Genomic DNA, 17,620 nt, shown 5'->3' with positions numbered 1-17,620 from the left:
ACAGTTACATAAACTGTTTTGTGGTCATGTTGAGTTATAAAAAAAAGATAGCTAAAACTGGCAAGACGCTGTGGCATTGAAACACTCTTACATTTAAAAAAAATCCCACTGAATATCATTTTAAACTCATTGTAGGACGTGCTATGTCATTACTGCATTGAAGCATGCAGTAATGACATAGCACCAGTGTACATGTTATCCCTGTATGATGGACATAGATATGGCAATAAAATATTTGTTCTCTGAGCAAACTTTCATGGGTTGAGGCCAAAAGTAAACAATTAAACCAAAAATGTAAAATGGACTTCCATAGAAAGAGTCACTTCTCATTAATATTTAATGACCCTGTGTTGATAACTGTGATCAACTGGCAAGAGACCTGGCAAATAATAGAACATTAAAAACTAATTCCCACAAAACCAGTAATTGGCTCTAAACACGACATCTGCAATCTTGGCAAGTATTTTGGCAAAAACCAAACCATCAAATAACAAAAATCTTAACAAGTGTGGCTTTTCTCCATAACAAAACATTTCCAGTTGATTTGTTAAAAAGTCATTTGTTAAAAAAGTGATTGTTAAAAAAAAAATTCAAGCATTTGTATGAAAATGTACATTTAAAAAGCCACACGCAGCACCATATGTTGGAATAATACTGTTTGTGACTTATTTTTTATGTGTGTAAATAACTCGCTGTAGCCTTCAGTCTAATATCTTATATGTGTTAGCAGTGGTTTACAATCAGTTGACGACTATGTGGCATTTTTAAAAGCTTCATTATGTGATTTTCAATCAGGGACCCTGAAAAATGAGTGATGCAAAGTGCAAAAATAAAACATTGGTGAGTGGGGCCTTTTGAGAGCGATGAAGATGCAGGTTCTGTTGTCTTTTTAGGTATCTGCCACTGAAAGAGCTGAACTTTTGGCAAAAATGGTAGTGAGAGAGTCTCGCTTCTTCACTCGCCTTGATCTCCTGCAAAGGAAGCACAGTTGTAAGTTATATACAGTATCTCAGTAATGTGCGTGTGCACACTGTTTTCTATGTTGTCTGGGTGCTCATGCACATACTCACACGTTGAGTGCTGCCCACACACACAGTGACAGAACCAGTATAGCAATGATGGCAACAGCAGTATATACATACAGGAGAACCATGTCCCATCTGGGTTCAGCAGGAGTTTGTTTCTCCTCTAAAAAAACACACACATACATACATATTTAAACCATATATCATTTAATCACAAAACCATTGATCAGTATATCTTATAAAAAAACAATAAAAATCTACATAACATGTATGACATTGCATGTATACAATGTCCACGCAAAGCTGGTGATGAATAATTATTTGGACATTTATCAAAAATTATAAGCAGTTTCGACACATTTTTGTGGTTTTGAGGTGTCTTCTTTAAAGTTGAAGGTCAAAAGTATAACACCAAAGTCATAGTGCAAAGCCAGAAATGTGACCTCAATATTTGCATGTTACACTGCATAACCTCAAACACCTAAAACTAATTATATTTCAACTCTGTGTGATGTTTTGTTTAGTTATGGCCAAAAATTTGCAATGCGTTTTGCAGGTGATCTACTAAGAATAACTGCGTAAATGAAAACAGGTGCAACAGGTGCAGACAGCAGTGTTTAAATGAGGGTTTTGCGTGTCTGAATGGAGAGTTTGGACGTCCAAAAAAAAAAAATTGTAAACAAAATTTGTTTTGTTTGCAGACGACACTAATATTTTTTGTTCCGGTGAGAATTTGCAGCAGACTTTGGAGACAATCACAACTGAGATAAATAAACTAAAACTATAGTTTGACAAAAATAAATTATCATTAAATCTAAGCAAAACAAAGATCATGTTGTTTGGGAGACACAAAATAGATTATAATGTAGAATTGATAATAGACAATACTAAAACAGAAAGGGTACAGGAAATTAAATTCCTTGGTGTGATTTTGGATAATAAAGTCTGCTGGAAACCTCATGTTGGCTACATACGAGCAAAACTGGCAAAGTCCGCGGCAATTCTGTGGAAAACTAAACATATCCTGGATTATAAATCGTTGCACACTCTATATTACTCATTATTTTTGCCATATCTGACTTACTGTGTCGAAGTTTGGGGAAACACCTACAAAACCACTCTGCAGCCGATATGTACAATACAGAAAAGAGCATTAAGGACAATAAACAAAGCAGGATACAGAGATCACACAAACCCACTATTCATAAAATCACATATGCTGAAATGTTTGGATCTGGTCAATTTCAGAACAGCACAAATAATATACAAAGCGAGAAATAATCTATTGCCAAAAAATATACAAGGAATGTTTAGTGAAAGGGAGGGGGGATATAATCTAAGGGGAGACCTAAATTTTAAAAAACCAAAGGTGTGAACAAATATGAAAAGCATGTGCGTATCGAGCTGTGGGGTGACTTTGTGGAACAGTCTGGAGACAGAAATAAAACAAAGTGCAAATATAAATCTGTTTAAAAAAAGGTACAAAAAAATATTTTTAAACAAGTACATGGAAGAGGAAGTCTGCTAACGGAGGACAATGAAGGATGAGGTACAGGGATGGAGGTGTTTAAGTGACTCAGGTGCAAGTTGTTTGTATGTGTGTGTATGTATTTATGTTGTTTGTACATAAGTATGTCTATTTATGTATGTTTGTGTACATGTGTGGATGTGTATGTAAATATGGGGATGTGTATATATGCGTGTATGTATGTATGTATGTATGTATGTACATATATGTATGTATGCATATGGCTATTTTTGGTGGAGGAGGTTGAGAAATGTGGCAATGATTTGTGGTGTTGATAACAGTGGGTATGGATGTGAATGTTGACATTGCATATGGTGTTGGTAGGAAATTGTAGGATTTTGTGAATTGGTGATTGGATTGGGAGCTGGCAAGCACTGATTTGAGAGGTGGGGGTGGGATTCAATAAGTTTTGACTTCTTCCCACTCCCTTTCGAATGTGGTTGACAGTGTATTATATTTTCTGTCGGGTGTAGGTTCGCTGTTTTCGGTGAGAACATTGTGCTTTCTTTTTTTATGTGCTGTTTCTGTTTTGTTTTTCTTCTTCTGTCACGCATTCGAAATAAAAAATAATCTAATCTAATCTATTCTTTAAATGTTATTACTGTTTATTAGTTTTCTTTACAGCATGGTTTTGTATTGTTTTTCATTTGCAGTTTCACTCGTGGTATTACTACTAAAAATAAGGAAAAAGGGAGCAAGACACTCTGATCCTGGCTCAAGTGTGATACCTGAGTTTGGCTGACCGTTAAACTGTGATAACGTACACAAAGCACACAACACACAGGGAGAACAGTACAAAAGGGTATATAACAAAGTATTGAGATTAACTTTTGTTATTGACCAAATACTTATTTTCCACCATAATTTGCCAGTAAATTCTTTAAAAATCAGACAGTGATCCTCTGAATTTTTTTTTTCTCATTCTGTCTCTCATAGTTGAGGTTTACCTATGATGAAAATTACAGGCCTCTCATCTTGTTAAGTGGGTTGCAGTGAGCTGATGGTGCTCAAGTGCTCATCAGCATAAGTGGAAAATAAATATTTATGTACAGAGTAAATACCATGAATCATTGTGTCATGTATAATTAAGGAGACTCACACCAGCATTGACTTTGATCCAAGTTTTTATTCTGTGAAAATGTGATGCTTCAGTGCAGAATGAACATTAATCAACTTGAAAATACAAATACTTTCTTCAGTATTAGAAACAGGATTTTAACAGTGATTGAAGTCTGGCAAGTAGAATTCAAATGGCAAGACATTTGGCAAATAATGAAACATTAAACCTCAAAACAAATCCCCAAAGAATAGGTTATTTCAGTATTTCTGGACATTTGCCTCCTGGGGAGCAAAAATCATCCGCTTGGCCCATGCTGACGGTGCTTCCTCCCTCTCTCTCTACAGCATATTTGAATGCTGTTACCTACAAGTAACCATAAAGTACAGAGCACACAGCTGGCAGCTTTATCATCACCTAGAAATCAACTGGTACTGTTACATTCTCAAAAAAAAAAACTTAATTACAGTCGTCAAGACAACATTACTACCAGATGTACGTTCAAAATTAAAGTTATGTCAAAAATGTTTCTTTAACAAAAAATGTACATCAAGCAATGAAGAATAAAATCACTCAATTTTTGTTTTCTCTCACGCATTAGGAATGTGAAATTCCCCTTGCATTACTCTCACTCTATACCAGGTGCCTTTTGATACAAGGACACAGTGTACATGGAAACTACTGTACATACATACGGTAATACTCTATGAGTCACTGGTAGTCTCAGTGGCACGATTCAGACATTATCTGTTACAGGCCTCCCACCCAGCTACACGGTTACTATTATGGAGCCAAGTTGGAAGCACTGCAGTTTGAGATTAAAATGTGCTACATTAAATACCTTCAGTAATGGTATCTTTAGTTCATGATGTATTTGTACACATTTGTAAATCATATAAAAGACTCATACATTCTTGGTGGTTGGACTCTTGATGAAATGTCACAGTGTGTATCCTTCTCATTAGGGACCACATGCGTCCTTACATCTGTGAAAAACATACTTCAAAGTACAAAAATGTACTTCTTCAGCATAAAAATACAATCAACTAAGTCCATAAATGTATTACAACACTCAACATAAACTCAAATGATAAAGACTAAAATAAATTTAAGATTAAAACTAAATTCACACATAGAGCCTCCAGGTGTTGATTTGCTTGATATTGTCTTTACATAGTACAAATGAAATTAACCAAATGACCACAAACAAACTGATACAAAGTGCCTTTAAATTTATATTTTGTTAATGATGTTGCCAATGAATCCTTTATGGAAGATGAGCCTCTGTGGCTGTAGAAGAGAAGACAGATTAAAGAATTAGCACAAATTATTAGTTTTGTTTATTTGTTTTTTGGTATGTAAAAAAAATAGTGATATTTAAATGCAGTCATTTTGTAAAAATAAAAAGGGTATGGAGTGATATGGAGAAAAATCCAAATTAAAGTTACCAGAAGAACAGAAAGATAACGTTTCAGGATGTTATAAGGATGCAATAATAAATGAAACTCACACTTTGATGATGACATCAGGCTCTTCCAGCTGGGAATCCACAAAGTTAGTCTGACTTGAGAGGACTTGTCGTGGCTTTAAATAGAAACGCCTATGTTGCTTAGTTTGCAAATAATACGATTGTTAAGGAATTTAAACCCACAATTCAATGACAACTTCATGTAACAGCTTTTAAAATGTCTATATTTACGATACATTGCTACAAATATCATCTTGTGAATGGGAAACAATCTCGTGGGAATAGACTGGATGTCTATATTGGTAACCTTTTATTGACTCTGGTTAACTGACTTCATATTATGATTTTAGTTTTTTCAGGTTGCTTTTGTGATGGATAGTATTATGACTAGACAATTCTGGTGTTTTTTTTTTGTAATGTTATTTGACAATATACTGGAATATTACCTGGATAGCAGAGCTCATGACTCCAGTTGCTCCAAAAGCTTCTCTGTACACAATACTTATGCAACCTGGAACGAACCCTGAAGCAGTTTCTCTGACTGTCATGGGCAGAGGGCAGAGTCAGGATCATCTGTTTGGTTAAAATCTGCTGCTGTCAACAAAAAAAACAATAGAGAAATAAGTTAAGTTCATAAATTAGCTTGTTTATATAGTTGATCTAAATATATTTAAGGCTCAATGTTATGTATTCAGAATATACCTCATTTCTTTTTGATATTCTAATATATGTAATAATTACACTCTGCACTTTGAGAAGTCGAGTATTAATAAATCATCTCAAATGGAATAAAGCAAATGGCTGCTAACCAGATTAGGTAATGAAATTAAATAGTTCTCAGAAATAAGAAAGGAAAATGAAAAAATAATGAGATGTGTTAAAAGATGCTCCTGCAGTTAGACATTTTCAATATTCTTTGAAGTAACCTCAGTGACTATATAACTCCCACAGCAGCCTAATCCTGCAGCTGGCTCTGTTTAAGCCCATCCCAACAAGAAAGCTACATAACCCCTGAAAAAATGGATCTAGCTGGCACACTGGTTTGTTGACAGAAAAAAATGAGGTAAACCATACCGTTGATTGTTTTCCATCACGTTGCTCTTGATTGTGTTCCACCTCCCATTCTAAGCAGTTCCCAGGAACCCTCCCTGCAGGACGCTCCCAGTGTAGCTCCAGCTGTGCATCAGGACCTGTTTGCAGATGCAGCTTGTGTGTGGTTGCAGGCATCACTGCATAACATAATTAAAAAAGAGAGGATCAGATTAGAGATTCTGACAGGAAAACACATAACATATTATGACAGATATTGGCTCTAAACACAGAGTCAAAACATGGGAGCCACACAGCAGTGAAAGTTGTACAACACCAGAAGGCAAATATGTATATACCCTGGTTTTGGATTTGCAGGGAGATGTATGTTGGTTTCAGGGGCCCTTCAGGAGAGGAGCCATTTACACAGAAGATGATATCAGTAAAATCAGGGAGAAATGTGAAGTTGCAGCCACTTCTGACTCCGTTTGAAATGGTATATTTTGGACATTCCTGTGTTTGTCCCAGCTCCTTGTGCCTGCATGGGGAAGAGACATCAGACAACAAACTTTTTATAAGGTGTAACAGTCGAATATATGAAATGTGCCTTTAACGTGTGTCGCTCAACAGTGATGTCATCAAGCAGTGTCTATTGTTTTATTGAGCTAGTTGAGAGCGCGCACTACGCTGGTCGGATTGTGTATATGCGAGTTCCTGCTTTCTTCTCTATCTCTCAACTCAAGGGACGATAATAAGTCCGTGTGGTAACTATTTTTGTTCATGTATGAAGATATAGTAGCCGTACGACCGGGCTTGGTAAGGTTGGACTATTTTAAGTTTGTGTATGAATAAACGACGAGCATTTGTGAAATCCCACACACGTGAGTCCCTCTCACTCCAAGCTACACACAGACCCAAAATCGTCACAAAGGGTTCTGTCTATTCATCAACACAATTTTTCTCTGAGTTGGTTAGACAGTATATTTACAATTATTTTTTGTTTTCTCACAATTTCAGATTAGAACAGATAGGACAAATTAAACAACACTCTCTTCCACAGTTAACAAGATGTTCCAGATGATAATGATGTCGATGTAAACACAAAGCTGATTTCCAAACATCACTGAGCTATATTTGTAGCACTATGTATTTACATACTTGTGTTGGTTATAGTTTGGTAGCGGGGCGCTGTGGAGCAATGACGAGATAGGACGCGTCTCGCTGCAGCTCCTACAGATTCCACGTTAAAATTACATTTAAAACAAAACCTGTGTAACTTCTGACCGACCGGTTGCCGTATTTTTCATCCTAAACTCTCCAAGTGCCCACTGCACAGCGAAAAATGCCGATGCGAGCGGGGAAGTCCTGGGATACGCCGGACGAAGACGAAGGCCCAACTGAAGCAGAGTGAGGGAGGGGACCCGGCGCCGAGTACGGACATTCAAACTGTGTTGGCCGCCATAGCATCACTGCAAGCGGAGCTATCCCAAGCTAAGTCGGACATCTGCGACAAAATTGATGAGAAGATTGCTGTTGTGAGTACGGCTTTGAGATCTGAAATTGCCGCTTTGAAGGCAGGAAGCGACGCCGCTTTTATTGTGGTAAATAGCCGACTAGACTCCCAAAGTGAAACTTTGAGAAGTTTAGAAGCTAATGCTAATGCTACTTCTGATACTGTTGTGGACCTCGCAGCTACAGTAAAGCAGCTACACAGCCAAGTTGAACAACTGTCAGAGAAATGTTTAGACCTGGAGGGACGATCTAAGCGTCAGAATTTGAGAATCGCGGGAGTCAAGGAAGGGGAAGAAAAGGGCCAGAAAGCCAGGGATTTCGTGGCCCAGCTGCTTATGGAGGTTTTACAGCTGGATGAAAAACCAGTGATCGACCGAACCCACAGAACCCGGAGACAGCGTCCCGGGGACAACGAGCCACCTCGGCACCTGATTCTAAGGGTGCACTACTGTCACGCGCTGGAGAACATCCTGCAAAAGGTCATGAAATCCCAGAGTCTCGCATACCGAGGGCAGCGGATCCAAGTTTTCAGAGACTTCCCACTCACTGTAGTTAAACGCAGAGCTGCATTCACTCCGGCCAGGAAGTTACTGCGAGACCAGCCAGGGGTCAAATTTGGTCTCCTATACCCAGCCATTTATAATGGTAAAGAGAGCACGTTCACAGACCCCGAAGAGGCCCGTCTGTATGCTGAACGCCACTTCGGCCGGGGTCGTACCTGAGGTGCACATCTAAGAACATGATCCACTCACTTCTGATAGAGACGGGAGGTAAATGACAATTAGGCCAGCGGTATTGTTAAAAACCACCTATGTACAATTACATAATAATATCATAGCCACAACCATGGTAACAATACTACTCTGACAGAATGGTCATTGAATTTGAGAGTATTAGGAACACAATGATGCCTTGATATTATGATCAATATTATTGTTTCTAATTGCTATGGGCATGGATTTCAGTTCCCCCTCCCTATTATAATGCAAATATTTTTGTTTAAAATTTTTAGTTTACTTATTTATTGTTTTTTTTGCCTGCATGTCTGCTAGATGCATATTTAATTTTGAAGTTTGAACAATTTAACTTTTGAACAACTACAGTATTTCTTTGGACGTTATTGCACAGCAGAGACATCATGGCTTTAAGTCACTCAGAGGAGGGGACACCTTGTTAATCCTAGGGGTTTATGAATAAGTGTATGCCCCGGAGTTTTGTGTTTGTGTTTATTTCAGTAAGGTCCGCTAAGTCGTGGAAGTTTACATATCTTTTCAATGCTACTAATGGGGGATATTTAATCCCTTATGTGACTGAACAGGTTTTGTTTAGCAACTGTAGGGCTACTAGCTATCGTAGGATTAAGAATTCAACACAGTTGGTTGTTAGAGTTTCTTCTCTGTTAGAGAGGTTAGACTACGTGTTTCTGATGTTTCTGTTTTTCTGTTTATCTGTGTCTTGGGTGGGAGGGGGGTGGGAATGGGTGGGAGGGCGGATAGGGTGTCATTTAATTCATAGTGGTACATATCCAGCAGGGAGAGAGTCTAAGGATGGATGCCTGCAACCACCCTACATAATGCATACTAATAACAACAGGAGGGATGATATAACATTCTGCTCATGGAATGTTAATGGCGTTAACGAGCCAGTTAAAAGAGGCAAGGTGCTCACTCACCTCAAGTCCTTGCAGGCTGATGTCATTTTCCTACAGGAAACCCACCTGAAGAACGACTCGCATGCTAGGTTCAGGTGTAGGTGGATACAACATATCTACCACTCCAACTTTTCAGTTAAGGCTCGTGGCACAGCCATCTTAATCCGTAGGGGAGTTCCCTTTAAACATCTGTCTACAATAGCAGATAGAGACGGGAGATATGTCATGGTTGTGGGAGAATTTCACCCTACACCGGTAACGTTATTAAATATATACTGTATGGACCAAATAATGACGATCCAGAATTTTTCAAAAAAGTTTTAAATCTGATCCCAGATATCTCTAGTACTAATCTAATAATTGGTGGTAATTTTAATCTAGTTTTGGACACTTAACTGGATAGGTCTTCTTCACAGAGGGTGGAACCTTCTAAGGCCTCTGATCTTCTGAGATCTTATATTGGAAATATGAATGTTTTTGATGTATGGCGGATTTCTAATGCTACTGGTAAAGAATATTCCTTTCACTCTAAAGTACATGATAGCTATACCAGGATAGACTTTTTCTTGGTTGATGGTAAACTAATGCCATTTTCTTACAATGCAAAATATCACAATATTATTATTTCCGATCACGGCCCGATATCATTTTCATTACAGCTTGGCGAGACTGCACCTGCCCAGAGAAATTGGAGATTCAAACCTCAACTCATCACAGATAAAAAGTTCTGTGAATATCTGGAATCAAACATTAAGCTATTTTTTGAAACTAACGACAAGGAAAATACATCTCCTACACTGTTATGGGAAACCTTTAAGGCTTACTTGAGGGGGCACATTATTTCTTTTCAATCTTCTCTCAAGAAGCGTAATAAGGCAAAACAACTAGAACTTGAGGAGGAAATCTGCCAACTCGATATGGAGAACGCTCTCCGCCCCTCATTAGAAAAACATACTAAAATATCGATTTGTAAATTTAAACTTAACAAGATATTATCGGAGAGGATTTGCAGAGCCTTTATTTTTACAAAACAGCGATATTTTGAATTCGGTGATAAGCCACATAAATTATTGGCGAGACAATTACAAAAACTTGAGAACGACAGGACTATCCACAAAATGAAGTCTGGTTCAGGAAGTCTCCTTACATCTTCCAAGGATATTAATGGCAGATTTAGACAGTTTTATGAAACACTATACGCTTCTGAGGTTAATTCTGTAGGAGAAACAATGCAGACATTTCTAGATAAATGTGATCTCCCGTCATTGAGTCGAGCGGAATGCGATACCTTGGGGCGGACATCACTTGTAAAGAGCTATTAGCAACCATTGGTTCAATGAAAAACGGTAAAAGTCCCGGCCCTGATGAACTCAGCAATGAGATTTACAAGAGGTTTGGGGGATTGCTGGTTCCTTATCTGCGTAAAATGTACATCCAATTGTACGAAGACGGAATTCTGCCCCAGACGTTGACTGAAGCCACTATCACCCTCCTTCCCAAAAAAGGGAAAGATTTGGAAGAAGTAGGTTCTTACCATAGACTGTATATAAGAAATGGACGTAACATCCGTGACGTCACCCATTGGTTTGTGGACTGCTGCTCGGAAGCCAATAGTATCGAATCTAGGCACCGCCATATTGAAAATTTCAGGTGCATTCTGGGAAAAAATGAACACGGATTCTACTTATATGGGCATGAGGCGGACTCATAAACGGACGTATGGGCGGGACCAACGGCGGAGCGGGGAGGCTGCGATTGGTTGCGAGGGCTGGATCTCGAGGACATTGGTCAATCAACCTGTCAATCACAACGTAGCCACGTAGCCTGCTTTATCGTCAAATATAAAATCAGGGAGGCCAAAATTTCACAAATGAACATCATACTGCATTGAAGAAGGCTTTAAACTAGCGATTGAGACCATAAACACATTTTGAAAACGTTTACTGAGGATAGAAATCAAGTGAGAAGTTGGTGAATTCTCCATTGACTTGTATAGAGCCGGAAGTCTTTTTGAACACAAAACGATCGCCCCCTGGTGGTTTTTTGATAGAATGCAGCTCCAAGTTACTTCCGCATTGGCTTCTTTTCAGAGGACAGGAACTCCCCGCCTGGTTCTTACAGGCCAATCTCATTATTAAATTCGGATAAAAAAATTCTAGCCAAGACATTGGCCAGAAGACTTAATGTATTTATGTGCAAGCAGATTCACCCAGACCAAACTGGGTTTATCCCACAAAGAAACTCCTTCCACAACTTTAGACGCCTTTTAAATATTATGCACTCTCCCAGACTTCCCCAAAAGGACCTTATTATCCTCAGTCTGGATGCTGAAAAAGCATTCGACCGGGTCGAATGGGCATACTTATTTTCGGTCTTGCAGAAGTTCAACTGTGGTGATAAATTTGTGTCCTGGATTAGGCTCTTATACAATAGCCCCCGGGCCAGAATACTTATCATAGAGTACTAATAAAACTCTTTCTGATCCTTTCCAGCTGGGCAGGGGCACGAGGCAGGGCTGCCCACTTAGCCCTCTATTGTTCGCGTTAGCCATAGAACCGCTGGCCGAGACTATTCGTTCGCATCCAGATATACATGGTTACAATACAGAATACACTAAGAATAAAATTTCGTTGTACGGGGACAATATTTTGTTATTTGTCATGCAGCCTAGGATTACAATTCCTTCAATTCTGAAGACATTTCAACTGTTTGGTAGTTTCTCGGGGTACAAGATTAACTGGGGCAAAAGTGAGCTACTACCAATACGAGTTACAGATCACTGGCACTGCCTAATTTTATTTCATATTACTGGGCCTCTGGGATACGCTCTATGGTTTACTGGTTAGTTGACAATCCAATACCCTATGATGGGCTAGAGATGGAACGGGAAGACTGTCTGCCTTATTCTATTAGAGCTGTTGTACTATCTCCCATCCCAGTCAATAGATCTTGTTTTAAACATAACCCTGTAATTAATGCTTTAATTAAGATTTGGAAACAACTAAGGAATCATCTCAAACTGAAGGCAGTTTCTTTTCTGCTACCTATAACTGCAAACCCCTCTTTCACTCCCTCAGCTCTAGATGAGGCCTTTTCCACCTGGAAGCGATTGGGGATCTGTGTTGTTGGTAACCTATACATAGAGGGGACTTTTGCCTCTTTCCAGCAACTCCAAGAAAGGTTTAATTTACCGAGGAATCAGTTTTTCAGATATCTTCAGATTAGGAATTATGTCAGAACACACCTCCCTAATTTCGAGAAGGCAAACCCAGACAAAATAGAGAGTTTATTTAATCTGTTCCCCAATCCATGCTACATAATCTCGCATCTATATGAGATACTACAAAACATGTGCCTTCCCAAGACGGACAGGATAAAAGAGGAATGGGAAAGAGAGCTTGGAGCCCTGATACCTCCCAATGTGTGGGAGGAGAGTTTAGAGCAAATCTATGAATGTTCTATAAACGCCCGACACTGTTTAATTTAATTTAAAATATTGCACAGACTACATTACTCCAAAACGAAGCTGCATAAAATATTTCCTGAAGTCTCTCCATTGTGTGAGAAATGTGAGTCCATGGAAGCTACCCTATCTCATAGTTTCGCTCTCTGTCCCAAACTTCAAAACTATTGGCATGAAATATTTGATTTCTTTTCGATGATTTTGGGAACTCAACTAGGCCCAGATCTTATTTTAATAATTCTGGGAACATCTGAGGGGCTAAGGAAGCTAAATAGTGCACAACAGCACCTTCTGGCATATGGCCTTATAACAGCTAAAAAACTGATCCTACTTAACTGGAAGAAGAGGGAGGTCCCCTCATTCAAGCATTGGTTGACTGATTTGACAGACACCTTACATTTGGAGAGAATTCGATTTATTCTGAAAGACAAGTTGAGGGACTTTGATCAAATCTGGCAACCTTTGGTCTCTCATCTCGAAAGAGGATCTGACTGAGTTTCTAGCTGGATGCACTCCTAAGGGGGGGTTAGGGATGGGGGTGGGGGGGGGGGGGGTGTTGGGAGGGTTTTTTTTATTTATTTATCTATTTATTTATTATTATTTTTATTTTTTATTTTTTTTTGTCTTTTGTCCTGTCCTTTTTGTTTCATCTGCTTGTTGATGCAGGGCTCTGTTTGTTTACTTGCTAATCATTTTTGTCAGGGATTACTTTTTCTCACCTTTTGTAAAAAACAAGGAAACATAACTGTCTACTGTTAATTTCTCTGTTATGTGATTGGTTTCCCAATAAACATATTTGAAACGGTTATAGTTTGGTAGCCATGATTATAAGAGAGTTTGAAATAATTGTAATGATTGATAGATAGATAGATAGATAGATAGTTAGATAGATAGATCCTTCATGATATAATGTTCACCTTCTGAGTTTAGCGTGTTAACAGTTAGCACTGTACACAAAGTATGGCTGAGGCTGATAGGAATGTTATTAGTTTTAGTTATTTGGTATAAACCAGTTGCAGTGAGTGAAATTTGGGGCTGCTTGTCAGTTGCCCATCTGATTCAAATAAATGTCAATGTAGAATTTCACAGGAAGCTGTAGTGGAGATGGCCTAATTGTTTGTTGTTTGATCATTACTTCCCCTGGACCAAAGTGGTGGACAGACTTTAGATTAGACTTTTGTTGGACATGTAACGTACCAGAAATATAGAGTTTGCTGTGAGTTGGCCGGCATTTTTGGGCTTCTCCCCCAGTTGCACTTCACATACTCCATGTTATGGAACACGCAGACAAAATCTTTGACTGTGGTATCCACAAGGCCTAGAAGCAGAAGGGTGAATAAAACAAATCAGCATCAATTCATACATGTTCCTAAACATCCTGGATCTTATTAATATTTCATTTTGATTTTTTAGCTATACATGATGTATAAAACATTCAGGACAGACCTGTGCTGGGAGATTTCTGCACCAGTTCAGTGTAGCTTGTGCTCTTGACCAAAGTGCCATTGGTGCAGGGTCCACTCAGTAAGGTGTATACTCTCACTCTAACATCTTTCATAAGATCAAACTGGGCCATGTATGTCCTCCTAACTGTCCTGATGACCTGTCAATCCAGAAACACAACCCCATTATTCAGATCACAGTTTACATGTCAGCGAATTTACTTCAACTATACTATCAACATAGTGACATAGTCTTCTTAACTAACATTTCCATGACATAATTTGCTGAAAACTGACTCTGCACTTCCCTGTGTGCTTATCCTTATCATCAGACAGTAATGCCTCAGTTGTTAACCTGATAAGATCATATCCTGAAACATTCAAATATGTGAAACTGTTTCTATCTTGCCAACAAAAAATGTTCTATACATTAAATTGAGACTGGACTGGGCTGAGATGACTGAGAAAACATAGATTCATTTTCAGTAAGTCTGCTGCTATATTTTTATACTATATTTCAAACACCTCCAGTTAAAACTGCTTTGATTGCTTAAGACTGTGAAAGAAGAAGATTTCATGTACAATCATAGTTGTCCACACGTACATCATCACCATCATCATCATCGTCATCAGGACAGACACAGATATAATAACCGATGATAGTTCAACAGTTGAACCCTGATAAAAAGGCTTTTGTAGAGTTGAATGTCTTTAATGAAATATTCTTCAAGTATCAACAAGCCTCCAAGGTGTGTAAAATTGAAGCCTCATTAACACTGGAACAACTTTTCCAGACAAAACATACTTTCATGACATATTAATACCTCTATGAAGATGTCAAAAGATAAATATCTGAATCTGGCAGTTTTCCACTCTAATCAGGGGCACTGGAGTGCTGCACCTGCAGGTATTAATCAAGGACTAAAGCTACAGTTTCTAAAGAACAAGACTCCTTTAACGATTCCACATTATAAACACATAATAACAAGAACGCAATGAATCATCCAAAACTGCAGATTTCTGTAATAAAATTGAACTGTTTCTGTAAAGATTTAGGGTCATTTGAAGCAGATTCCACAAAGACATCGAAATCCATCCAGCCTGGATCTCATATAGCACACATATGATCTGTGGCATGACAATACCACCATTAATTACCTCATTAGAATAACTGATTATGTTAATTACAAAATGATTGTAAGCACTCACAGTCCAGCTGTTTTCATATGTGTTGAAGTACTCCAGCTGATACAGTTTTGGGCAGTCTGCCCTGTTGATCAAGCTGGCTGGGGGGCTCCATGTAACCTCTAAATATCCAAGATGACCAGGATCTAATACTGCAAGGTCCACAGGAGGATCAACTGCAAAATATGAATTAATTGGATCAGTATCGAAAATAACTTTTTTACATGAATGTTAATATTCAGTCTTAGTTTAGACATTCACCCTCATCAGATTATGAACTACATTTAATTGACCATTTGAATCTGCGACAAATTAAATTACTCTGGGCGTTAAGGGTAAAACTTCTAATCATTTGTTTACGTTTGAGGGAAATCACGTTTATTTGGCAACTAACACCTCGTTTATTGTCTACACTGACATAACTTATCTGTTTATTTCCTGCCTGTAGGGAAGAATTCACACCTTGAGTGGCAAACACATTGTCTCCACAGAACACATGGAAACATTTAGCCTTGTTTAGTCCCGAAGTGAAAGTCAGCCATGGATAAACTAGCGGAGAATAGCATGCGATTGATATAAGGTGAACATTAGGTGAACAAATGTAGACTAACCTGAAAGTTCAATACAATGCATCCCCTCCCTCCAGTTAATTAAGAGCAGCATCAGAGCAGCATGGTGAGATAACCAGGATTTACTCGCCATAAGCGCCACTTAAGACTGAAAAGGCAAATACAGACGCTGTTACAATGACAACAACACTAACAATGTTTCGCCCAGAACCGCACGGTGAGCACACTTACATATCTAATATAATAACTTTGAAAAAACATCACAAAAAAACAAAACAAAAAAAACAAACAAAAAAGAACCCATTAAGCTTTACTTTTTACAAAAAATTAAATGAAAAAAAAATCATCTTAGATCAAATACTGTTAGACCACATGAACATTTCAGACTTACGTTAGACGAGAGAGAGCGTTTTTCTGCTGTGGCAGGCTTACCAGAGTTCACTAGACTGACGCCTGACAGCGTGGGTGGGATTTCATAAAGCTAAAGTGCCAGTAGTAGAGATGAGAGATAAACTTCTTCGGGAGTGTCTGCTTCTCGGAAATTTTGAATTACAAGAGGTGTAAACCAATCGGTGAGTAATCATTCCGTATAGTTTTTTTCTCTTTACGAAGAGATAAAGAGGGAAGCGACTGTAACTTTAAATCAATTTCACTTGTAGCTGTTCTTGTCATATCTAAATTCTCTTAAACGCTGATATCTTGTGCAATAAAGATAACATTTAAATTAAATAAAAGATTTCATGTCACACGCCTAGAAGTTATGTCAATATCTTTATATCATCATTCAATGATGTAAATATACTGGTAACTGTCCTTGGTTATCACGTTTTCAATGTTGAAACAGCACGTCTGGCTGCACTGGTTAGATGCATAAGTGGGGTCAAAATGACCCCAGTCTATTCCTCAAATAGGTTGTCTTTGACACGAGGCCATTTGGATTTGTATCTTATTGTTGTTTTTTTTAAGTAATTGCACGTTTTGTATCAGTAGCCTACCACACTTTTCCAAAGGTGGGGTCAAAAATGACCCCAATCATTTTCTATGGAATTTCAAGGGTTAACCCTAGGAACCTTTTATTTGTATCAACTGTGACTGTCAGGTAGGCCTATATATTTATTGTTGATCCACACATCTAATGCCAGAAATCTCACCACCCTGAAGATTATTTTTACACAGCAACATATATGTATTATTAGTACAAGTATTATCATAATTTTTATACCTCAGAATATATGCTGTTATAAAAAATATATATTATTTAATTTCCACATACATGATTTTTGTGTGATAGTGTTGTGTTATCATCATCAAATTGTAAAGCATCCTTGGATATGTGAAAGGTGCTATATAAATCGTGCCTATTATTACTATATTATTATCAAATTACTACTTTGTAGTTAGCTAACACTAGCTAACTAAGCTAGCTAACATTACTGCATTTGTTGTGTTGAGAAGCAGACTCTCAATATGATGGTTAGGTGTTCAGGGCCAACAGAAGAGAAAGAGGTGTAAGATGTGTTCAAGAAAGAAAGATCGCAAAGCCAGTAATAGTTGTTGAAATGCAGCGACCCTGTGTGCAGTGCTCACAGCCAGAAACAAGTAGTTTGTAACAGCTGCTCACAGTGGGAAAAGAGAATATGCGTGTGTGTGTACATGGATAGACAGACAGACGGACACACAAACAATGAATG

The 17,620-nt window shown here is 38.2% G+C and overlaps 1 protein-coding gene across 1 annotated transcript; it reads right to left on the bottom strand.

The window, feature by feature from the left end:
* Positions 1-877: 877 nt before the first annotated feature.
* Positions 878-16,209, bottom strand: il13ra2 (interleukin 13 receptor, alpha 2). The gene is made up of 9 exons (XM_053331794.1): positions 15,972-16,209; positions 15,385-15,536; positions 14,180-14,336; positions 13,931-14,051; positions 6,467-6,645; positions 6,153-6,307; positions 5,525-5,669; positions 1,071-1,188; positions 878-971 (listed from the first exon to the last, which is right to left on the bottom strand). The coding sequence occupies exons 1-9, from the start codon at positions 16,060-16,062 to the stop codon at positions 890-892; spliced, it is 1,200 nt and encodes a 399-aa protein (XP_053187769.1). The 5' UTR covers positions 16,063-16,209; the 3' UTR covers positions 878-889.
* Between the last annotated feature and the right edge of the window lie 1,411 nt (positions 16,210-17,620).

Source organism: Scomber japonicus, chromosome 13 (assembly GCF_027409825.1).
Source record: "Scomber japonicus isolate fScoJap1 chromosome 13, fScoJap1.pri, whole genome shotgun sequence".
NCBI lineage: Eukaryota > Metazoa > Chordata > Actinopteri > Scombriformes > Scombridae > Scomber > Scomber japonicus.
The sequence above is the reverse complement of the archived record's forward strand: the minus strand, read 5'-3'. Positions and strand labels throughout refer to the sequence as shown.